General features: G+C 42.8%; 2 protein-coding genes across 2 annotated transcripts; both read right to left on the bottom strand.

The window, feature by feature from the left end:
- Positions 1–2,861: 2,861 nt before the first annotated feature.
- On the bottom strand, positions 2,862–5,198 carry ppp1r3ca (protein phosphatase 1, regulatory subunit 3Ca). The gene is made up of 2 exons (XM_020606683.1): positions 5,053–5,198; positions 2,862–4,794 (listed from the first exon to the last, which is right to left on the bottom strand). Exons 1-2 carry the CDS (start codon positions 5,064–5,066, stop codon positions 3,780–3,782), a joined length of 1,029 nt encoding a protein of 342 aa, XP_020462339.1. The 5' UTR covers positions 5,067–5,198; the 3' UTR covers positions 2,862–3,779.
- Positions 5,199–16,610: 11,412 nt separating this feature from the next.
- fgfbp3 (fibroblast growth factor binding protein 3) lies at positions 16,611–22,904 on the bottom strand. The gene is made up of 3 exons (XM_020606714.1): positions 22,778–22,904; positions 18,597–18,879; positions 16,611–18,412 (listed from the first exon to the last, which is right to left on the bottom strand). Exons 2-3 carry the CDS (start codon positions 18,872–18,874, stop codon positions 17,977–17,979), a joined length of 714 nt encoding a protein of 237 aa, XP_020462370.1. The 5' UTR covers positions 18,875–18,879; positions 22,778–22,904; the 3' UTR covers positions 16,611–17,976.
- Between the last annotated feature and the right edge of the window lie 1,845 nt (positions 22,905–24,749).

Here is a 24,749-nt window from a genome sequence, read left to right as displayed (position 1 = left end):
GCCAAGCGGGCTGCAGCCCAGGCGGTTGCGGAGGCAAAAACTCGGGTCTGGGAAGAGTTCGGTGAGGCCATGGAGAAGGACTATCGGTTGGTCTCGAAGAGATTCTGGCAAACTGTCCGGCGCCCCCGGAGGGGGAAGCAGTGCCCTGCCAAAACTGTTTACAGTGGAGGTGGACAGCTGTTGACCTCAACTGGGGACATTGTCGGACGGTGGAAGGAATACTTTGAGGATCTCCTCAATCCCGGCGCCATGTCTTCCGATGAGGAAGCGGAGGCTGAGGGCTCAGAGGTGGACTCGTCCATCACCCAAGCTGAAGTCACTGAGGTAGTCAAGAAGCTTCTCGGTGGCAAGGCACTGGGGGTGGATGAGATCCCCCCCTGAGTACCTTAAGTCTTTGGATGTTGTTGGGCTGTCTTGGCTGACACTGTGAGGAGGTCACTGATGTAATCTGGGTAGTTACAGTAATCTAGTCCACAGGGGGAAAGCATGAATACATTTTTTGATACGGTCATGAGAGAGAAATGGTGTGACCTTGGTAATGTTCTTTAAAAGAGAAAATGCCACTTTGTAGTATTACAAATGTGCTTGAGACTTTAATTTGCTGTCAAAGTTAAGCCCCAGGGTCCTAGCTGTAGTGTTGAGTGTGCACTGAGATGTGAAACACAATTCTCTCTTTTGGCATGTTCCCTAAAAATCTGAGTCTCTGTTTAGTCCTTGTGTGATGACTCCTCTCTCTTCCTTTGACAGGCTGTCAACACAGTCCATGCTGTACTCATACACAGGTAAGTGCAGTCTCCCCTAATCTGTTTTCTGGTGTGCTCATATAAAGTAATTATGGTTAGCGTTAGCAAAACATGTTAGTCAGGCAAATAGGATCCCAAAGTTGGAAGAACAGGTGAATGGTTCCTTTCTTCATGTTGCTTAAAGGTAGTCATAGCTGTACTGCATGATGGGCCACCAAGAAGTGATTTTATTTTATTTTATTTTATTTTATCTGTGTGGAAAATAACTCAGAAGTGGAGACACTGTTGATAGATAATTAGCTATGTCCTTCATTCTTTGCTTTGCTTTCTTTTAGAGTTCACCACTGGCATTTAGAAAGGAATGTAAACCAGTAAAACCAAATGGAGAAATTACAATGAGAGGAGGACATGAGATAAACTTATGCCACTGTAGCAACAGATGCCTGTGTATGGATGCAGTGAAAAACATTCAGATGTAGGACTGGAGACAAAGTTGGTGTTTATGGTGATGCATTAGGAAATAAAGGACTGTGGATTCCACAAGGTCACATTCAACTCAGAAGCTATTTTTTCTAGATTATCCAACATACTGTTGTAGCAACATGTACAGTAGACTTCACACAAACTGTGCATTTAAATCTATTAGCTGCAGAAATGTATGGGTTTAGTAATTCAGTTGTAGCATCATTAAAGTTTTGCAGGTTGCTACACGTTTAGGGAAATATTTGTTTCTTATATCAGCCAAGACTTAAACAATCAACTTGAAGTCAAGGCCCAAAACTTAGAAAAGACATCAAAGTACCTCTAGTTATATCTTCACAAACATTACACTTGATGGCTGGATACGATGTCGCAGCTGTGAGCCATGAAAAGGTTATGTTATGGTTCAGTAAAGTGCTCTGAGTCAAGTCACCGGAGAAGCAAAGTTAAGACTGCACCAGCATTTAAATAGTTAAAGCTTTGAAGCAGGAAATTTCAGGCTTTAGAAGGTCATCCTGGTTCTGCCTGAGGTCTTTCCTGTGTTCCTGGCAAAAAGAGGGTGAAGGCATTGGTCCAGCTGAATGCAACTCCAGCAGCACAGACAACTGAAACCAGTGAGGCTTTTTCTTCATCCTCAGTCCAAAAGTTATTTTATCACTTCACTGTTAGCTATGGAGTGTGGAGTTTATTTATTTAAGGTTCTTACCAACTGCATGAGATTAGTCAGGTTATATTGCACATTCTTAATGCATGAGGAAGAGCTGTGCACGCACACTTTGTGTTCTAGATTTAATAGATAAAATTCCTATCTACACTCAATAGCCCCTGATAACACCCATCCAATCATTATCTATACCACTTATGCTAACGAGGGTCGTGGGGGTCTGGAGGCAGGGTCCACCCTGGTCAGGTTGCCAGTCTGTCGCAGGGCAGGCATGTAGACATACAACCACTCACACTCACGTGCACATCTGCTGCAGCAGGAGGTAAAAACTGGGTGCAGTCGAAAAATTCTGCTTTTACAGTGGCACGGGTGGATGTCACGCACGCTCACATGAACACGCTTAGAGATTATGGACTGTATTTATATAGCGCATATTTCACAGTGTGTTACACTGGCCAAAGCTTTTTACAGGAGATCATACACATTCACACACCGATGACGAGAGACTGCCACACACTGGTGCCAGTCGAACCACCGGGAGCAATATGGGGTTCAGTGTCTTGCTCAGGGACACTTAGGTATGCAAGGAGACGAACCACCAACTTGCTGGTCAGAAGACGACTGCCCTAGCTCGTGAGCCACAGCCACCCCATTTAAGGATTTCCTTAAACTATTAAGTAATACTTCCTTTTGTTAGAAAAAAGTCTTGCAAGCGAGAGTTTGTCAAACGTGTATAAACCAAGTTGTTTCTGCATACACATACTGGAGCATATGTAGACCTAATTTTTTGAGCTTTAGGTGATGTCTAAGATAATTTAACGTTATAGATAAATCAAAACGCATGGACCATGGGCTCCTTAAGCATTTCTTACAGCAAAACACCTGGTAGTTTTATTTTTCTTGATGAGTTGCTCCTTAAAAATTAAAATGCATTGTGTGCAAGCATTTATAACAAGTCAGGCAGGAGTCATGGACATTGTAGCAGAAAAACAAAAATTTATTTCAGAAAGGGAAATACATGACTGACAGTGCATGCCAGCCACACATGCTGTGCACTCATAACAAAACTGAGAAAACAAGCAAATAGAAAAACATTTGCTCTTAACATCATGTCTTTCCTGACATATTTCCAACATTCCTCCCTTTTTGATACAAGCAGTCACATGCAGAGTTTCTATAGTGACACATTTGGTAATAGCAGCTTGGTACCTTAACAAACTTATCTCAAAATCATCAGATAAATGTGCGATTACCAAGGAGGGAAAGAAAAGGCTGAATGACTCAGGTTTGATCCAAAGCAAAGGCCACTTAGAGTCATATTAAATACTATTCTCTTTTGAATGTGCAAATGTTAGTGTGCATTCAACTGTTTCTTTAATCAGAGAAGCATTTCATCACCATGCGCTTCCTGTGCTTTCCCTTCAATATGAAGGACTTGATCAGCTCCATTTCCATGTCTTCAGCTGACAGACATCACCTTGAAATGGACATCTCACCCAGTGCATAGTTAAACAATTCATCAGGCCTTTGGAAAGGGCTTAACATTAGTCATGGGTTGAACAAATAGTCTGCTTTTTAGTGGTCAGGCACTCTGAGAAGGCACATTAATATTTTACAAAAGAGGAATATGTGAAAGGCAACACATTTCCCCCATAAATTCCTTGCCGGCTAACTACAGTTCATCACATCTTTCCAGCCAAATGACCGTATGACAACATAAAGCAGGCAAGTTGAGCACATTACAGCACTTCCTCTGCTATAACTTGATGCCTAAGTTTAGTTTCTGGCTGAGAACCAGCCTGAGCTCAGACCCACAGCTGGATTCATGCTCATTGCCCTGTCAGTATCTGTTATGTTATTTCAGTGCCATGTCAGCAAACATTCAGATATATTCACCAGTAAGGCACAGTGTTATCAATCTGACCCCAGCTCTGCCAGCCAGGGAAGAGTCCGCTGGACATGCGTGGGCTGCCAAACTGATCACATTCCATCTCCAGTGGCTTCCCACTTTTGTGCCGTGAAGGTTGCTTCTGCTCAACAGAAGTTGGGGTTGTCACAGCGTTCAGGCCCTTTCTGATACAGTCGATGTGCTTGAGAGCATAGTTCTTACCGTCGTTATTGTCCCAGAAGGTCTGGCCCTGGACCTTGAAGCAGATGCAGAACTCGACCCGATTCTGTGGTGGGACTTCAGCAGGCAGCTCCACCACAAATGAGAAGGTGTCAGTGTCCGGGCAGCCATAGATGTTGTTCATGAAGGTGCACTCTACATCTGTGAAGCTGGCCCATGAGTCAAAGGTGGTGCGTATCTGCACGGACTTCTCGAACCCGATATTTCGGACCTTAATGGTGCCAGTCAGAGAGCGCTCCTGCAGTGAGCAGCTTTCCAAGCAGACTGAGTTCTGAATCAGGCGGTTCCGGAAGTCCAGGTAGTCAGCTGAGGGCTGTTTAAAGTCCAGTGCCAGGCTGCGCACCGAGCTGATCTTTAGGTCCATTGTTTCCAGGTCTGTCATGTCAAACTGCAGCTCGTCCATGATTCCTCCACAGCACTTGTTTTGATACAGGTCATCGTCAAACTTGGAGAACACATGGATGGCAGTGAGTGACATACCCTTCGTGTCTGCAAACACTACCCTCTTCTTGCCAGCCTTTCCATTCCAGCTGATGCAGTCGCCATCTGACCCTCCTTTCTGCTGGCTGCTGAGGCAAGGCCGCAGGGGCTTGTAGAGCTGCTGCCTGTGGCTACAGGAGGTGGACTGGTTGACGTGGTTCTTGGCCCTCTGCAGCTCCTCATAGGAGCTGAGGAAACCTCGGAGAGGAGGTGGAGAGTGGCTGATGTAGAATCTCATAGTCATGTCCACTGGCATTACTGGGCCAGGCATTACAGAAGAACCGAAAGACGTGAGCACACTGAGGGAGAGAGCGAGGAAGAGAAATGAGGTGGTGTTGGAGGGTATGATGACAGAAGGAAAATTTGAAAACATGATGACAACACTGCCCAAATTCTGCCCATTAAAAAGTCCCAGTTTAACAAAATGTGCATCTGGTAACTATCCGGATCAAGTTTAAACAGCTTGAAAACTATCACACACGCAAAAAGTAATACAGATATTTGACATGCGTCACTGCTGGAAACCTTAACCAAACTCTTTCTGTGATACTACTCACCTTGCTGCACTCATGGAAAAAAGAAACAAAGAGCTGCGAGGAGAGAAGAGTGTAAAACTGTCCCTTTCACTTCAGCTCTGTACAGCAGCTTTTCTAAAAGTGCGTGCTCTTGTCACGCCCCCTTCTCTTCTACCTCTCTTTCTCTCTTCCTGGCTTTCACTGCAAGAGTTGCTCAGCACTCAGGGCTTTCAACTGCGACACAGAGGACATTTGCATATCATCCCTCAAACAGCCAGTGAGAAGTTAGTGGGATTCCTTCCCAGCCAATCAGCACAGACTTGACCTGGCTGCTGTCCAGCTCAAAGGGGCGTGACGCCTGCATGGCCCTCAGGGCTGGGATACCTCAGCCTGTTGCCTCAGCTGCTATTTGAGAAACATGATGGACCCCTGCTGGTGATGCTCTTCAGATGAGTTAGTGCAGAGTGCTGCTTCAACCCTCTGGCATGACTCCTGCAGCCAGTCGCAGCAAGAGGATTTTAGTGACTCTGTTGATTTGTGCAATCCACTGAAAAGATGATCAGACTTATTCTGAAATTGATTTACATATATATGGTGAAATTCTAAATCCAGTACAAGGATTTCTAAAATTTTTATTAAGAATATGAATATCAAATCAGTACTGCTTGTTGGGCATGAGCTCGTGTCAGTTAGGTGAAATATCTAATGGCATTTTAATGCCTTAAGTGCTGTATAAATAATTCATGACACTGAACTCACAGGTTTTTCTTCTTTAGCCTTCAAGCTACAAAGTCTGTCAGAACAGATCAGACCAAACTACAGTTCATAAGACATTGTCCCTGATGACTGAAGACTTTAATACACACTTAAGTTTTAAAATGTTCACTTAAGCATATTCAAGTGAAAGCTGAGGGTTTCACATTCCTTCTCCCAGTTGCTGTTGTGAGTTAGTCGTGTTGTTTTCATTGATATTTCAGCTGTGGGTTAAACGTTATTCTCAAAAATCTCAAGTGGAGCAGATGTCTGTGGAGATGGAATGGATGAACATTCTGTATCGGAAAACAGTCACACTGTGAAATCTAAGCTGTCGTCTTCAGCGGATTGTTGATCATTTAGCAACAAACCCAAGAGCTGAAAACCCTGTTTTTGTCATAGTGGTTTAAGGTTTGTGTGTATTATCACATGGATTTTAGTGTGTGTGTATAATTTCTATTCAGTCATCTATTTCTACAGCTGACCTATAGGCCCTTATTAGGCCTTAAGGCCCCAAATCCTTTCTGTGCTTTTAAGGTATTGGATTTACTGTAGGTTTCTTTTCATTAGAGCAAAATACAAACTGCTTTGTCACCTTTACAAAATGTTGGAGTGCACACAAACCAGGTTTCAGATTTCATATTTGTAAGTGCAGAATCAGCTTTGACAGCATAATACATACGTGCACTCGTTTCTCAGTCTGCGCTCGCACCTTATCCACCAGGGTTTGTGTGAAAGTCGGTCTGTGCCACACATTGTGAAAACTCACAAAACAAGTTTCTGCTGTTTGTATTTCAGAATATGAGAGCGCGCAGGCACAGATTTGTAAGAGCAGAAACAGATTTAAAAACGAGAAAGGGCAGTGTTGTGAGCATAACAGATGAATTCAGCAAGACCAGGGCTCCTCCATCACTCTTAAATCTGATTCTGCTCTTACAAATGTGTTTGTGCGCTCTCAGATGCAGAGCGAGTAGTGCTCAGTGTGGTTTGTGCCCCTTCTAATGTTTGGCTGGGATTTACTTCCATACATTCCTCTTGTTACTCATCACTGAAGGGTTTTTTCCCTCTGCTGCCTCTGTGTACTTCAGAATCATCAGCAGGGAGACTTTGGCCTCAGATTACCGAGCACGCCACTTTCACCTGCTCAAAACAAAAACATATGGTATTTATCACAGCCTTCAGTGGCTCTGTGTTGCCAAGATCAACCTCATGATTGCAACAGAGTAAATATTTCTTTATATAGCAACACATCCAACTAAGTAAATTTTGCAGTCAGTGAACTATCAAACATTTCAAAACACTGATACAAGGTTCTTATTAAAAGAAAATTAAAGTAAATGTTATGGTTCATAAAGAGATTTTATTTTATAAATGTCATTAGGTTCATATGTCAAATAGTTTTCTCAGTTGGTTTTCTAAATTGAGCCTGTGTATCGTTCTGTTGAAGCGATTTTCTGGCTAAACTTCGGAGGACTCTGTTTTATCTGATAGGGTCAGTTGTTGGTTTTGGTGGTGATACAAAAGTGGGATTTCCATACTTAGCTGTTGATTCTCTGAAGTCGATCATGCACGGCTCGTGTGATTTAGCCAAATATAGAAGTGTGGGGTTTCAAGGTAAGCCTAGGAAACAGAGGTTCAACATACAGAGGGTGCAGCTGTGTGAGTGCAGAGGAAGCAAAGGTTACATGAAGTGAATTATGAAAGGTGGCGCTGGAGAAAGGTGTTGAGTCAAGAGCTTCCACAGGTTGTGACCGTAGACTAAAGAACATTCATCGATTAGAGCCACCGGCTTTGGGTGCTGTTTGTACCGACTTTGGTACAAAGCACCTCCAGTAGCTGCAGCTGTCAGTTCTTCATGTCAAATGAATTGACAGAAGGTCAGTGGCTCGATTCCCATTCTCCCCGGTCCACTTGGGTAAGACACTAAACCCCATGTTGGCCCCGATGGCCAGGCCCTGCAGGGACAGAGTCCTATCAGAATGTGTGTGTGTGTGTGTGTGTGTGTGTGAGTCGGTGCTGCAGATGGCTGCCCTGGCTCTGTAGGGACACATGGTCCTTGTGTGTGTGTGCAACATACCTGCCCAATAAAAAAATATATTTATTATAACAAACCTGAAAAAAACACTGCTACAGCCTTTCAGCTTTCTCTTCATCTTGGTTTCTCTCAGGTTAAATTCAGTGACCTTTACTGGCCGGCCTGTTCTGCTTGTGTACATATTGCTAAACCAGAGTTTTGTGAAAGAGGGTTTAAAAAAGCATAAAAAGTCAATCTTAGCAGTTAGATAAACATTTGTATAAGAGATATTTTTGCAACACTTGTTGAACCAATATAAATTTTGATAATGAGGAAGATGAGAACGTTCTCAGTCTGCAGTGCACATATTAAAATCCAAAGCATAATGAAAATGGAAAGTGGCTAAATGCTGTACTATACATCTACTCATTTCAGAGGAAAATTATATTTCTTAAATTATATTTAATATCTAATATACAGTACATTGCAGATTTAGATCTAAGAATAATAAAATATTGTTACAAATAATCAAATGTAATATTAAGCAGTCAAAATAACCTCCACCTGCACCATCTGCAAAATTAGAATGCTGTTTAAGTAATACTAAAAATGTAAAAGTATATAAACTCTGAAAATGCACATTCATACAACGAGTACTTGTATTACTGAGACTTAACATTTTCCAGTACTTCTATACTTAAAGGTACAATTTTACATGCAGAAACTTGTAATAGACTATATGAATACAATGGTGTTGCAACTTTGAAGTAGCAGATACTTCTTCTAGCCCTAAGTGCAGGTTCCAGTTCATGTGACTGTGATTTGAAGTTGTTTCTTTGTTGGTGAAATCTGGCCTGGGAATCTTATGAAGACCATTCTGTGTCAGTTCATTTAAACTGAAATCCTGGGCAGTACCTCAGAAACCTTAGAGATCTAAAAACAGCAGCAGGCTTGTGGTGCTTGCACTAAGACAGCAAGGCAACCATACAAGCAGAGAGAGACCTCGTAACATTGCTGGCTCTTGTGAGAGGCCTGGGCTGCCAGCTGGCACTGTGACAAATCACGTTGCAGCCACTCTATGGCCTGCAGACAAAAGGGATCAGGAGAGGCCATCTCACACCACCACTGGTTGAAAGGAGTCACATGAGCTACAGAAATCTAAGATGTTGACAGCTCTGAGGTTGTATGACTATTTCCCATGAGCACTCCAAACCAGCTGAGTGTAATATCAGGTATACTTCTATAAGAGTAAAAATAGCCAAGATTCCTTCCATGCATTGTTGTATTTTCGACTCATGTCATTACTTCGATCAATCAGTGGTCAAGGGCAAACTATCAGCTCTAAGTGATTAATTGCTCCAACAAACTACAACTCACAATGCCTTTCAATCTGTTCATTATGAGGAAGTAGCTGACAACGTTGGAATAAATGGAGGAGTTATAGATGTGTTTGTGTTTTGGGAGGATTCAAAGTGTAGTTAAACATCAACTCTTATTTTGGAAGTAACTCTACTGCAGAATATGATATGGATATTTGTCTTCATTTATAATCATCATAATAAAACAGGTGGAACAAAGATAAAACTAAATATATTTATTCTCCTAGTGGGGTCAGTTGCTCAGAGATGCACTTCTAACAAAGCAGTGTGTCCTTGTGCCACATATTACAGAAATAGGTTGTAGTGCAGCGATCAGGTAGAGCCAATAGGTCATTAGAGGGCCGTCATGTGAGACAAGGTGTTTATTGTCAGCTTCAGAGGAGGAAGTCACAAGCAGGGAGACGTTAAAACAATCACATGGATTCTGATCTGACCGTCTTGACGGCGCTCGCACAGTCATATAGTCTGGAGTATATGATGTTCTATCATGTGACCAGTGCAAAACTGGAAGAAAACAAACATCTGATGGTGAAGAAAACTGGTCATTTACAACAAAGACACTGACACGACATGATTCAGGAACTTCTGTTGTTAAGAGCCGGCAGCAGAATCAACGGACAAGGCAAGAGCCTCAGTTTCTGACCAAATTACAAACTGGTTACGTGACCGAGTCATGTCCCACTTCCTGTGCCCTTTTCCCAGGCGTGCCCCTCACACATACACCAGAGTAAACATGAGAACACGTCTGACATGGTCTACCTCCTGCTGTGTGTTACATGTGTGAAATGGCACCTTTCAACAGGGTCCAGGCCTGATTCCACGGACTCAGTCTGGGGTTTCATGTGTGAAAACGGCTCTGCAGGGAAACTTCAGCTGGGAATGTAGCTTAAAGCTTTAGCAGAACACCTGCATCTCCAGCAGCAGTCTAATCAGGCAAACACCTGTGTGAGCTGCAAAGTCTTGTTCAACCAGTTGGTTTATGTTGCAGGAGAGTTACTATGTAAAGTGACACTACTTAGAGGAAAAGGAGTGTTTGTTTAGATTTGGTAATATTACAGAATGCGTAGTATTGCTCAGTGGAAACAGAGAACTACCAGTACTACTTCCCTATACCTATTATAATGACTTATTTTATACAAGATGCTTACAGTATGTGCCATTGTGTGTGTGAGTAATGTGACACGGGACCTACTTCTAAACAGAATAGCACATTTACACCTGCCTGCACCGTACTGAGATGAAACACCTTTCATTGTGGTCATGTTGCTGTTGAGGTAGGTGAGAATAAAGTGTGTGTTTGTCTGCAGCAAACACGCCATAACGCTCTCAGGTCTATATTCTCTGATGATCTATGAGTTCTATAAATATTTACAGTATTTGGCTCCTCAGATGCAGAGAATCTAGGTTGTAAGCTGAACTAATGTAACACTGGACACACCCCCATGACAGTGCACAACACAAGCCTCCTGTTATTGGTTCAGTGACTACACATGGGAAGTGTCTGCAGCTCTCACCTCAGCTGAACTCTAGTCTGTTGTGTGCTGTTTGTTCTTTACTTCCTGATTTGATTTTAAATGCACCTTTTTAGCATCAAACTCCATTTTGCTTTCTCACAGTAAATATTATTAAAGAGCTTTTGTTTGTTTGCTTGTTTCTAATTTTGCAAGGAGAAGTAGAAATCAGAAAAAGAAGGAAGAAAAACGTCTTTGTGCTGCCTGGACCTGAGTGTGTTGATAGAGATCAGTTACCTGTACTGTTGTCAGACAATATGTAAAGCCTTCAGACCTTGTTTAGTAAACTGACTCATCAAGGTGTGAGGTGTCACCCTATCAGCCAGAAAACCATCATGTTAGTGTGGAAACTGTCTAATCAGCCAGAAGAACTGAAAACACCTGCACAGGTGTTAAAGCTCCGTACCTAGCTCCTGTTTTACCGCTCTCTTCACACACAGCTGTCGCCCTGATTATGTAAGTCCAAATTTACTTCAGTGAAAACAGTCACCACTCATGAATGCCTGGCCTGACCCCACAGAGTTGGAGCAGCTCTTCTGCTGCGGCTCACTGGAGTAGTAACTGCAGGCTTTGAGAAACATGACTCATGTAAAAATAGACAGGAGGGCTCTGCCAAGGCTTCCATGACACTCAGGTCACAGCCAAAGACTGCAGAGAGATTAAAGGTGTAAACAAGCTCTTTACACACAATTAAGGTTTCCACATTCCTACAGGGGGTGGGACACCACGATGTTTGATTCGCGGTGTCACACTGTGATTCAGAATCGATTTTCATTTTTACAAAGTTGTATTAACTGCAGAATTATGACTAGAAGGACAACTAACATAGAGCAGTAATGTTTACTTTAATGTTTAATGTAATGTAATGTTTACTGTTGGACTGGACTGTAGTTGTGTTGCTGACTTAATCCCCATCAACATTTGGAAATGTCTTCAGTCTAATGCAATGATCTTCATCTCATCAGATTTAATGTTTCACCTCCTGACATTAGTCGTCTCTTCACTGGAGCAGTGGCTTCAGTGACAAATATTCAAACACGCCTATAGCACTGCTTTTACGTACGAGTTCCTAACATTTGTATGAACGTCCAACCTCATAAAGTTGTGCTTTGTTATTGTGACTACAGTTTTGAAAAAAACTGAGGCTGGTTGGTTTTGTCCTTCTCACATGAGGTCGTCCTTGTAGGTATATAACCTTTACAGCATGGCATGTGACACGTATGCAGTATTATCTCTTGTCCTGTCCTATTTATATACAGTGCATTTCCATTAACATGCACACCCCTTGGCACACATACAGGCACTGTGTCGCCTCAGGCTCAGCCATTTGACCATCACTGGGCTGAAAACTGACTGTACTGTATGTGAAAAGGCTAATTGTCTAATGGAGCAGATCAGCTGCTCAGTCGGGTACAGTGAGTCAGGTTTTTACCATCTTCATAGTGAGAGGCTTGGAGCTGGTAACTGGTAGGAACACAGCTCAAACTGGTATGCCCTAAATAACCTTCTCTCCAGTTTGATGCGCTGGGGGTGTTTCTGTTCCCCTCACATACTGTGAAGTCTGTAGTAACTGCAAAATGTTTACTTGCTGATGGCTAACTATATGGTATGATTGTAGTGCCTTGTTTTTGTTTAGCACACCCTATAGTTATCTGAACAGATGATAGGTTCTAGTTAGGTGAGGCTGAGAAGGTACAGAAAATGCCATTCAGGTCAGAGATAGAGAGGAGGTGGCAGCTTGATGTGAGGCTGCAGTGTTGCTGTTTTTCAAGTTTCAGTTTAATTTTCCCCGGATTATTTGTTTTGCCTCTGCCTTTTATTTTACACCTACTCCGGCCTACTGACGTACAGAGTTCAGGAAAGGAGGCAACTCCTGCATGAAATACACACTATTTAGCTTTTAACCCGCACATAGTCCGGCCAGCTCAGAACTGAGACACGTGGCTGATAAAATCCGAGGAAAACCAACCAACCTTCGTTTTTATAAAAACTTTGACAATAAATCAGTGTGAGTGTATTAGAGCAGAAGGAGACAAAACCCACATCTTTAAGTGTCAGTTTGACTGTTGGCTGCTGATTTGATCTTGAGGAACACTATCAGCTGTCTGTGACACTTTAAGTGGACCCCTGTTCCTGATCCCCACTTCACAAGTTCACATGAAAGATTTTCCATTCACATCTTTCACCTAAATGACTCGCTGTACTGCAGCTCCATCACTTCTCTAAAGCGTCTGAGGGTATGATCCAAAGGCGACACCTGGTGGTGAAATCTGGTGAAGCTCTAATCATCAAATCCATAATGAACATTCAGAAAATGAGATTTCAGGTATATCTGTTGTGTGACTCCTGCATTTTAAAATTTCATTTAACAAATAACAGTGCATGTAAAGATTTGCTGGAAGTGTTTTGTCTTATAAAGACCTTAGGTTGCACATTAACAACGTCAAACATTTCCAGGAGAGCGCAGTAGAGACTCGCTGTAACTAAAGAGCGACAAGCATGTGCAGCTTTTATTCTTTCCAACAACACGAGGGCTGACGAAGCTGCTGATTTCACTGATGAAAGAATCTTGAAGATTTCAAGAGAGCAGGTACAATTCATTGCACAAAAGTAAACTAAGCAGATGATTATATCAGATTTATCCAAAGTTATAAAACTACTACTCACCAGACCAGGTCACAGGACAACTAACGTCTTCTGCTCATTCTTGCAAAGCAGGTCCTGATTTTAGTTATCTCACCTAATACAGTATATAATAAGGCAGTTGCCAGGTTGCTTACAAGTTTTTAAAATGTATTAAAGTCAATAATTATAAATATGAGGCAATAACATGTCAACTCCTGATGATGTAACTTCAAAAAAACTGCTCTTGTGCAACTGTGGAAGCAGCATTAACATTTGACAGTTGAAAGACTAAGGAGAAATGTGTCTCTCAAAGGCTGTAGCTTCATCTGCAGTGGAACCATAGTTTGGTGAGGCAGAGTCCATGGAGGTGTTGTTCTCCATATCTAATTGGGAGAAATAAAATGCAGAAGGTAAAGAAAAGCTAAGGAATAAAAGCTGAGCTGAGCTGAGGCAGAGCGCTGCCAGACCCTCGCTGTGCCTGAGTCCTTACAGGCAGTCAGCCAGGGTCCAACATGGGGGGGTCCTAGTGTCTGAGTCTCTTGAGGACCTGACCCGTGCTGCTCCCTGCTGAGAGTGTGTGTGTGCTTGTGTACCTATGCAACAGTTGTGCCCCCTGTTAACACACTGACCATCAACCCAAGAGGGAACACCTTGCAGGTTGACTGTTGGTCACACCTGAAATCATGCTGTAACTGTCTCTGGTCACAGACAGTCAGTATTAGCAGCCAGAGTGTGTGTACACACAGTCTGGGGCTGTGACTTAATCATCACAGCAGGATATCAGTTACAGAAGTGGTTTCTCTAGATAGCTGTGCCTTTTTGCTACTCTAGTGCTGATAGCATGCATTAGAAGTATTTGTCTGTAGATGGCGCTGGCAGAGTGTAATAGTGCATTTAAAGAATATTTGTCAAAGCAAGATGCTTAAATGTTAAAAACAGCACATTTAAATGATCCGTTTTTGAAAGAAGACGGGTCAGGGTCCCTGTTGGATTTGAACCCAGATTTCCAGGGCTGCAGGTTCCCTCGCAGTTCCCCTCAAAGGATTTTAAAAGCAAATTTCAAAAGCAGTTTTACATTTATTATTGATAAAGATCCTTCCATAGTTTCACACTTTGAAGGTTCAGGCTTGGTTTTAGGGTTCAGGTTAGAATCAGGTTTAGGCATTTAGTTATATATGCTAGACTGTTTGATCTCCCGCCACCTGGCAGAGATATCGCTCCATAAAATGAAAGACAACCAGACTGTGCAATAGTTTCTTCCCACAGTCCATAAAACTGTTAAACACTTAACATTCTGATAGAAAATAACTAGCTACCTTTAAAACAAAATATATTGCACTTATTTTGTCTCTTTTAAATTATTTAACTCAAGCACTTGATGTTGACTCAGTTGTTTTAACTGTTACTTTTATTGCCTTGTTTTAACGTGGTCTTTCTTGTGCTCGCTGGTCCTGAGGAGTGCTGTGTTGCTCCAGTTTGTGTGTACTTGACAAAGACACACTGCACACACTATCCTGCAGCCTACGGGTGACCTGTAAGGTATAAAAACGCCAGTAGAAGCAGGCACAAGGAAGACTGGTAGGAAGTAAACACTGGATGCAAACAATGCAGGTTTGAAAATTGTAATAAATCAGCTTGACACATGTTGTATGAAGAAGGAAACGCAATCACGTCTTGGGCCTTTAGGGCTCACGTCATCAGTTCAAATAAAGTAGCCTGAAGATGCTGCTTCACTAGCAACCTGGAAGTAATAATCTGTTTTGTCCCAGTTGAGCAATAACCTTTTCAATAAAAGCAACTTTTGGTGTGGATAATGGGTGTGAATAGGTGTCTGGTGATACACATCTAGTGTTGATAGTTTTTAATTTAATAAACAGCATGAAAGCAGTGAAAATGTTTCAAGAACAAGTCTAAAAGTGGACTTTACGGTGCCCGGGTAACAATTAGCATGTTAGCATGTCCTGAAAATGAGCACATGAATGAATGGGTTGATAAGTGAATGCAGAGTTCAGCTCTCTAACTGCTGTAACTAAGCCAAACAAAAAGCTCTCCAGGCTCTTTAGATTATTTTGTGTGGGAGTGCGTGTGTATGTCTGAACAAGTACACACACTTGTGCACGCAGGGTCACACAACCCCTTTTTAACAAATTGCAGGCTCCACTATACATCCTGTCAAATAGCCATAGATCCCACTACAACACACATGCACTTTCACACACACACACTGCCTCTTGGGTGGTTGGCATGGTAACCACTGAGCAGCTCTCCAAATTCCCACTTCTTCCCTCCTTTTCTGTCCTTGGGAATTGTCCATCGCAACATTAGGAGTTTTATTATTAAATTGGTGCAGCCTGTTCACTGACTGGAATACTGAGGAGGATTTACAACAGGATGCGTGTCTCTACAAAAACCTCCAAATGATGCTCCCAACCCTCTGCCTTGTGTCTTATTTAAATGCAAGGTGTCCTGCTGCCACATGCTCCACCCATGAACCCATGAGAGCTAGACTGTTCTGCTGCTTGGGCATCAAAGTTTTCAGCCAGGCTCAGGTGTTCTGTCAACCACAGCTGAGAGTTTCACACGTACTCTCTTTATCACTTAATCCTAAATCAGAATCATGAGTTTAACTGATAGTGCTGTTGACAACTTACTCCTGGCAACTATGGCATTTCCTCAGGAGAGATTTTCAATTCTTCCTGCTTGATCAGTGAGTGTTATTACATTCTCATTTCTTGTAATTTCATAACAATATCTGCAGAGCGTGGCAGAGCGTGGTGGAGCATAGCAGGTCGCAGTAGAGCAGAGTGGAGCAGGGAGAAGGAGCAGTAGGTGGAGCAGAGAGGACTGACTTGGACTATTGTGCCAGTTACATACTGTAGCCTTAAGGTAGAACTAGTTTCACTTAAACTTTACTAAGAAAAGCTCTGTTTCAAGGCACTGTTGAATCTTACATCATTTAACCATGGCCACAACGTTTCCCAACCTGAACCAGTTAAATTCTGTGAAATGAAATGTGTCCCTTTGCCCTTCAGGGCGGCACATATGAGCTTTCACTGATGCACCGGTGCCAGGGAGACGCAACCGCTTTATCCCCTCACACAGCTGTTAAAGTGCTATTCTAAAAATGAAACTACTTCCTGAGGTGGCACCTACATGGTTAAGGTTTGGTTCAGTTTGGCCAGAACAACGACCTGGTTGGTGTTAGAGAAACTGTTAGTGACAAACTGTCACACATTTATATGGCTGGGTAATAGTCAGTGTGTGTACTTGCATTTTGAACTGCATGGTAGAACTGGCAAAGCATTTGTTGAGTTTAAGCACTTTGTTTATTCTTTAATTCCAGAAACAGTGTTAAAATTAGTCCTGCAAATATATAAAAATTGCTGCACAAATTTAACTGACACAGGTCACATCAAGCAGTAACCAGATTGCTTTTACAAAACAGTTACACAAGGTTATTGAAAATATTAGTTCCACTTCAGAAAAACACACCGAGCCATCCGCCGTAAACAACCACAGACAGTAGGTCATTTGTCCGCACACTCTGATACGACCCATAGGAGCCGCTACTTGGTCACTGATGCGTTGCTAAAAACTGGAAAAATAAATAGCTAGCATTTTTATAATGTGTGAGTGATGTGGTAAAGGTTTGGTTAGGTTTAGGAAAACGTCGTTGGGGACGTTTGTCGTGAAGGTTGCAGTAATAAATGTGAATAAAGCTGAACTGTCAGTTGGAAACAGTAGCAGGGGCCTCCTGTCCAGCGTTTGTCATCCTGAACACCCACCCCATCCTCCTCCCTAAGGGGACTTTGTCACTCTAAAACGTCACCTGACTTCCTCCTGCTCTCCCGCCAACATTACTACGACCACTAGAGGGTGTGAACATAGACGTTGTTCTGGGGCCTTTGCTGAAACTGATGGCGTCTCACACAACCACAACATGTAGCTTAACCACTAAACTCCACTATGGCTGTAATAAGCTGCTTGTACAAATAACCTATGGTCACATTTTAGGGGAGAAGAGGCTTCAGAGACGAGAATAAATGACAAATCTATTCATCAAGTAATCATTACTATCATCACTGATGCTCACTGACTTGTTATTGTCCACAGGGACATTATTTTTATGTTAGATTAAACAGTTTATACAACTCAACTGTTCGGTTTTATCTGATTTGACATTTCTAGAGGAGAAAAAACAACATATTGTGACACAAGATGTCCCCAAGCTAAACATACTCTGTTAATACAAATCAGCAGATGCTCCGTGTTTCTGATGACTGGGATGAACGTTTATGAATCATAGCTTGCTGTCAGTATTGATGGGATTGATTTAATGGCTGTATTTTAGGTTGCAGAGTTTTGATTATTTCTAGCATTAGAAATTAGATGCCTGGGGCCTAAATTCATAAAGAACAAAAGTAAAGGTTCATAATTTCATTTTGCTTTGAGACCAAATCCTACTCAGCATCTGAAAAGTTTTAATCTAATGATGATGCTTATTTAAAAATGTGATCAACTTTATACTTGAACAGCTCAAAGTTAAAGACAAAATCAAAAATACCTTTGCTGCCTGATGCTTCCAGTATGATTAAAAAACATCTTTATTTCAGTTGTTTTCAGATCTTGAAATTGCGCCATCATGTATTAAAAGTTACCTTTGCATTTGCTTTATAATTTCCTATCAACCCTCAAAAAACTTGACAAAGAAGGAGCAGACGGCGTGCCACCCCTCGCTGCAGTAGCTCTGCACCGGCTCCATGTCGTTCACCATTCCTTCATCCCCAAATCCAGTTATCTCCTCTTTCTTCTTCTTCTCTTCTTCCTCCTCTTCTTGTTTCTTCTTCTTCTTCTCTCCATCTGAGCTCTTACTGGCCAGCGACACCTTCTTCTTCCCTCCTTCCTTCCCTCCCTTCCTCTCCTCCTCTCCGCTGCGCTCAGCGAGCTTCATGTGGGCCTCAACAGGCGCCTTCTTGCAGGTTTTGGCTTTCATGACCTTCTCTCCTTCACAGGCATTCTGCCTTTTCTTCAGCTTACCCACCAGCTGCTTCCAGTACTGACTGGACTTCACCCCATAGGCCTGACAAAGGTCTGGTTTACCGGCATAACGGCATGAGTACCTGAAGGACATGAGAAACAGTACAGCAACAAGATGAATGAAACAGGAGAAAGGACGAAACAAAAGCAGTGGCTAAACTAGAGTAAAATAACAAGAAGTAGAAGTTAGTTCAAATTTAAATTAAGGGCAATAAATGGATTAATGTCTTGTCACGGTATTTTACATGTTGTATATGCTCCGCCCACCTCTGCTGGTCTCCCAGTGTCTCAGTGCTGCAGTTCACCAGCAGGCTCACCAGGCCTTCACCAGATGTCTGCCAGGTGCAACGATGCCCGCCCTTGGTGGTCAGCTCTCCGGAGCCGGGCACTGAGCGATTTCTGGGTCTCTTGGCCGGTGTGGGGGTCGGTGGAGGCTGGCGAGGTTTGTCAGGTTTCCCCTGACCAGACGGCCGCTTGGCCTCAGTGAGGACAGGGAGGCAGAGGAGGAGGAGGAGGAAGAGGAAGCTGCTCGGTAGGGTGCTCATTGTGGCTGCACAGGAACAGAGAGGAAAAAAAACTATAAACGACAGCTAATTTTGTGAAGCATTTTGAAGCACATATACAATATCTTGTTGCTCTTGATTTCTTTTAAATGCTATTTTCTGTCTTGTTTGATTTGTTTTTCAGAAATCCTTCTGGTGTTTGTTGTTTGCTCTCTATTGCTGCTGAGACACAGGAATAAAGTTGACATTTTAGCTTCTTTACCAGCTGCAGCGTTAAAGTGATGAACACAACAATGCATCAGTCGTCATAATCCAGTGATATTAAAATGTGCCACTGTGCAGAATTCCAACTTGATGCTTCAAGTTTCTTTGTGTTCTTTTACTTCTCTTGAATGCAGCACTGTAACAGTATTTTCTTCCACCCCTGCTGCTGTGCTTCTGTCAGATTGTTTTGGAGACTTTAGTTGGTCAGTACAGTATTAATAGAGGAAACACCATCACTCTCTTGCTTCTTTACCATGTCTGTGAAATGTTACAGTAATCCATCCAGTGGTCGAGATACAGTCGACAACCCAATGTCGCTGTGCTGTTGCACAGCAACAAAGCGTCAGAGCCCAAGACGCAGTACCTTGATGTCAGTCTCAAAACACGACTTTCCCATAATGCAGCTCCATAGAGTGTGTTGTTAAACCCTCCTTGTCTGATGAATGTCAGTGGGGTAAATCCCAGTTCCCTGTGCATCCACATTCCCCCCACTTCCTTGTATCTCAGTCTCGCCCTTGTAAGATCAAGACAAAAATGCAAGGAGAGAGGAATCGAGGAGACACGTTTACAAGACATGAGACGTCCTTTCTTCTGAAGCATCCAATCAGCAACTGCTTTCCAATGATGGGGCCATAAAAGATTTCAGTGAAGGATGGTCTCTTGTGTCCTTGCTCATGTCTCCTCCAGCCGCCTCCTCGATCCTTCTCGGAGCAGGAATAAGAGCCTCGAGACATCCCTCATGATGCAGACAAGAATGACTTCTGGGTTGAGCTAGGAACGAGGATTCACCCAGTGTGTGATGACATCAGCATGGTCATTTCTTCTGGCTGAGCAGGGCTTAAGTACCATAAATAAAACAGCTTGCCATAAAATTAGTGGAGTGCCCCTTTAATGTTTAAAATAGTGTAGCTTGGACAGAAAACACAGAGATGCAACTTGTCTCTCTCTTTGACCTCGTTATTCCTTCCACATACAGTAACAGGGCCTCGAAGGCAACGGTCAGAACTGTCTGACAGCCGTACACATCAGCAGTGTGTTCTAGTCGTCCAAAAGAGATGCTGAATAAAAGCCACAATGAAACTTTAGGCAACTGTGTCAGTGCAGCATCAAACACTTCAATTAGAACCACAACTTGTTCAACGTTGGTAATCTTTAAAAAAACAAACTGCTGAATACTAGATGTTTGTGTCTCCATCCGTGTCTCAGAGACGTGACATATGAGTGTTAAATGTTAGGAGAAACAGTGGACAATGCACACAGAGTGGGGTACGAGTCGCTGCCCATTGCTTATTGAAAATCAGCCATGCGTCAGAAACGCTACCCGAGAAAAGTCCAGAAGCAGAGAGGAGGGAGGGTGGAGCCGAGGATCCCTGAGCTCACAGTGAGTCGTTCATTTCTCTAAAATGGAGTCATTGTCTTCTATAAAGTCCTTTTTCTGCCAAAGTTACAACTCACTATATCTTTGAAAACCAATATCAGTTGATAAATTTAGTGTGTTATTAAATACATATTTCTTATTAGAATTTTAATTTGAGAATTAAGTCAATGAATTAAATTGGTCTGAGTTCATAATTTCCTTTGTCTCGGTTTTGCCTGCTGTCTGTTTCTCAGGTTGGCTGTTTTAATGAGCCACATTTGCAGTTTGCATTTATGTAAACAATTACTGCCTGTGTTAATTAGAGTAAATGCATTCACATGCTGTGCCCTGGCTCACTGTGTGCAAACAGGTTGCTTCCTGTTGCTAATGAAATAGAAAATTAAATCAGAAGAGCATTATGATGGTTTTGTTCTTTGTTTCAGGCAAATTGTTCCCAGAACAAATTAATGGCTTTACAATCAGACAATTAGACTTTGAATCTTCCCTCTCTCGCTCACTGACAGCCATTAAAACAAACACATAGGTTAATGTCAGAGTTAGGCTACGTTCACATCTCAGGCTTTAACGTTAACGCTCAGATCTGACCTCGTTGTGTCGCTGCTTCCCGTCCGTGTGTGTCAGGGCCCTGTACCCGGCTCCGCTGAGCTCCTAAACTGCCACATGCACAGATGTAACTGAAATGTGAGCCATGTGTGCACAAGAATAACAACCAGGTCGTGTGTGTGACAGTCAAATGGCCCAGTTTCCTCCCAAACCACTGGGTTACGACATGTTCCTCCCAGTTTGGCCTGATCAGAAGCTTCTCCATAAACATCCTGGTCTCTCCACTGACCCCGTCGCTGTCGTCGCTCTCCTCCGTGTTTATTGTTACGGGTCTGTGAAGGACCGACGCCGAATGATGACAACAGGCCGTGCAGAGGAGGAGACGTTAAAACGACCACATGGATTCTGATCTGACCTTTCTGACGGCGCTGCACAGTCAGAGGTCAGAGAGGAATCTATGAGCACATACGCAGGTGGCCCACATCTGGTCTGGTCTGTTCACACTGCTGTGGACACATCAGGTCTGGGTCACTTCCGCTGGGATGTGAATGCAGCTGTAGTTAAGGCTTAGTCCTGTCTCATCAATTCGGAGGTTCAGTAGGTTTAGGGTTGGTCAAAGACCGTGACTTATGTTCAAACAGTCACCCTCTGCTATTTTGTGGGAACGTCAGGGGTTTTCTGACTCATCCATCCACCACAACCTTGTGCTAAACAGATTGCCCTCCCTAAGATACTTCATCACCAGACCCCTGTCATGAACACAATGGCTTGTCATGAACTACTGGGGTCACTAGAGGTCATCTACGTTTCTAATGATAATATCAACCCCCTGGCTTCCTGGAAGGTGTCATACTAACTATCCAGTATTGTACAGATTCAGGAACATAGAAGCTGGACAAACACTCAGCCACAATAAAAGCAAACACCAGGTTTCAAATAAAACAGAATTGTCCTTTAAATCTGTGACATGAGGTGCAAGTAAAAATCATACACAATACAGACATATTTATATTGCACATGCTGTGGCCGGGGTATAAGAGGCTCCGCTCTGAAGCGTAACGCACAGAGGGAACGTGTTAGCAATCTGTGTCATGTTTTATCCGTCCATAACCACACGGCTCGCTGTGTCAGTGTGAGGCTGACTTAGTCTATGTAAATTTAACATTTCTGCCAAATTTATTTTCAATATGTCATTTTCCACTCTTTCAAAAATACAAATAATTTTATGATGATGTTCAATAAATCTAATATCTCCTCACTTAAGTGTTTGTCAGGATGCACAGATTCAGTGTGATGCCACAAATAAAACACTGAGTTTAGCTCAGCGAATTAACAGGTTTCAGGCCTGAAGTGAACGAATCTGCGTCACCACTGAGAAAGTCCACTGCTGATTTCTGTGGCTGTGTGCTGATCTTCTAACCTGAAATAAACTTTACGTATATTCAGCTTTAAACAGAATACTGTCATTTATTCATGAAGTTTGTCGACCCTCAAACGACAGTACAAGTCACCTTCACCATGCAGCGTTTTAACAAGCATTTCTAAGAGATGAAAAGCAAAGACAGCACCAAAACAAAAATAATCCCCCCCTCCAAGCACACCCCCTCCTCCAAATCCATCTCTCATCAATAAGTCATCACAAAAATCAACCTTGTTTCTAACACTTGAATATTTGGTTGGACAGTTTTAGGAAGAAGCAGAAATTCAGAGGAGTGTTTCAGGTTTGTTGTTTAGTGTGAGCAGAGGCCCAGTGTTCTTACCATGTGACGCTCGGCAGCTCTGAGTCGCTGTGAGAATGTGGGGGCCACGAACACTCCGATAAAAGAGGGAGAAGACGAGAATAAAGGAGGAGGAGGAGGAGGAGGAGGAGGGAGGGGATTCAGGGAATTAAGAGGACAAAGAACTGCCCACCCAAAGCTAAGGACATCTCCCACGTTCACCCCTCCTGACAAAACCCCTTACTCTTATGTGTGTGTGTGTGTGTGTGTGTGAGAGAGAAAGAGAGAGAGAGAGAGAGAGAACAGGACAATGGAGACACTTGCCAAGCTCCATTCCTCTGTGCGGCACTGACGACACCTCAAGGGTCTGGACAAAACGCTTGTGGACAAAACGCTTCTGTGTTCATCACAGGAAACATCTCCTCTTTAAAAAATACTCTGCAGGTAAACATAGCTTATTGGTAATAAGCTACGTTTACTGAAAGAAATGATACACAGCATTAGGATTCATCAGAGTTTTCACAAGTAAATGTCCTCTTTGAAAACCACAGAATAAACAAGCAGCAGGAGCTCAGCCCAGCCCTTCCAACAATAATTACATTCAGGAATAATTTAGAGAACTACAACAAGCGACGTTCTTGGAAAGTAATGAAAAGCAGATTCAGATCAGCATAAGTTCAAACAAACTCATCTCAGTATGAAGTAGGCCAGTGGTGAGTTCGTCAACGCGCTCAGCTGTAAACACACTGTGGAGCAAAACAGCCACCCAAGTTACATCAGCAGCTCTGTGAGGCTCCACGTCACAGTCAGAGCAAAGAGGAAGAGGAAGAGGAGGAAGAAGAAGAAGGCCAGTAGCTGCTTTCAGCTTCAAGAATGGCAAAATATATAGTGTAGAGACAACAAACCACACAGTACCACATGCTGTGAAAACGTTTTCCTAAAGAGCTGGTGAAATATGATGTGTGTGTGTGTGTGTGTGTGTGTGTGTGTGCATCCATGTTATCAAGTCAATTTACATTTTACATTTAGATTTACATTTACAACCTCATCTCTAGACCTGCTCACACTCATATTTGTGCCTCTATAAAAAACATAAAAGGTTTATTTCCTTAGACACGTGTTTAAACAGTAAAACAAGAGAAAACAGAAATTAGACCATGTGCTGGACGGTCAGCGTAATTAAAAACACTAATAAACAAATAAGGCCTGTGATGAATATATAAAAACAACAAAGAAATGGCCCACACTGTTTTGACTCCAGTGGCCTTTACAGCACAGAACAATGACCCATTTTATCAGGGGATAAACAAATACAGTGTGAACAAATATCTGGTGAGCTAGTCGCTTACATGTAACCCCACAATAATCCATAATGCATGACCCATCACATGAAAGAACCCCGTAACTCAAAGTAACCTCTCTGTCACTGGATTTATAACAGCAAGTAACTCGGCACTCAGGGAGGTGAATGAGGAGAATCCTCTCTCCTCCAGGACAAAGACTGCTGCAGGAATCTGGGCCACAGCTTAACCCCCTGCCAGCAGCCTGCCATCGCCGCCCAGCTCCTTCTCATTCAGCTCAGGGGTCAGTGCAGCTCCGAGGACGGCTCTTTCCCCACACACACTGCCAACAATCTGCTTGGCGAGCAAAGGATGCTCTGACAAACAAGCGAGTCACAGAGAACGTGTCGTTCTGCCCGGTCCGGGCCGATCAGGAACAAATATGTCATGTTGTGGCATGAGTCGGAGTCTGAGAAAAATGATTTACTCAGGTTCTGTCAAAAGCAGATCAGTGGCTCAGAGATACATAAAAATCATGTGTGGGAATCAAGGAGACTTTTAAAAAGTGCTTCTCAATCAGAAACATTTGTACTGTGTGTTTGTTTGCTCTGCCAACCTAAAACCAAATACATGGGCTCAGAGCTGCAAACCAAACACAGGCACTGTAGGCAAATGCCAAGAGCAGCAGGGTGCAGTGCTATGCAAGTGCACGACATCCCTGGAAAGTCAAACAT

The sequence above is a fragment of the Monopterus albus genome, unplaced genomic scaffold (genome assembly GCF_001952655.1).
Source record: "Monopterus albus unplaced genomic scaffold, M_albus_1.0 scaffold80.1, whole genome shotgun sequence".
In the NCBI taxonomy this organism is placed as follows: domain Eukaryota; kingdom Metazoa; phylum Chordata; class Actinopteri; order Synbranchiformes; family Synbranchidae; genus Monopterus; species Monopterus albus.
The sequence above is the reverse complement of the archived record's forward strand: the minus strand, read 5'-3'. Positions and strand labels throughout refer to the sequence as shown.

Coding starts and splice junctions, on each gene's coding strand:
- fgfbp3 (XM_020606714.1), bottom strand. CDS start 18,874: ATGAGCACCCTACCGAGCAGCTTCCTCTTCCTCCTCCTCCTCCTCTGC. Junction 18,413..18,596: donor ACACTGGGAGACCAGCAGAG/GTGGGCGGAGCA, acceptor CATGTCCTTCAG/GTACTCATGCCGTTATGCCG.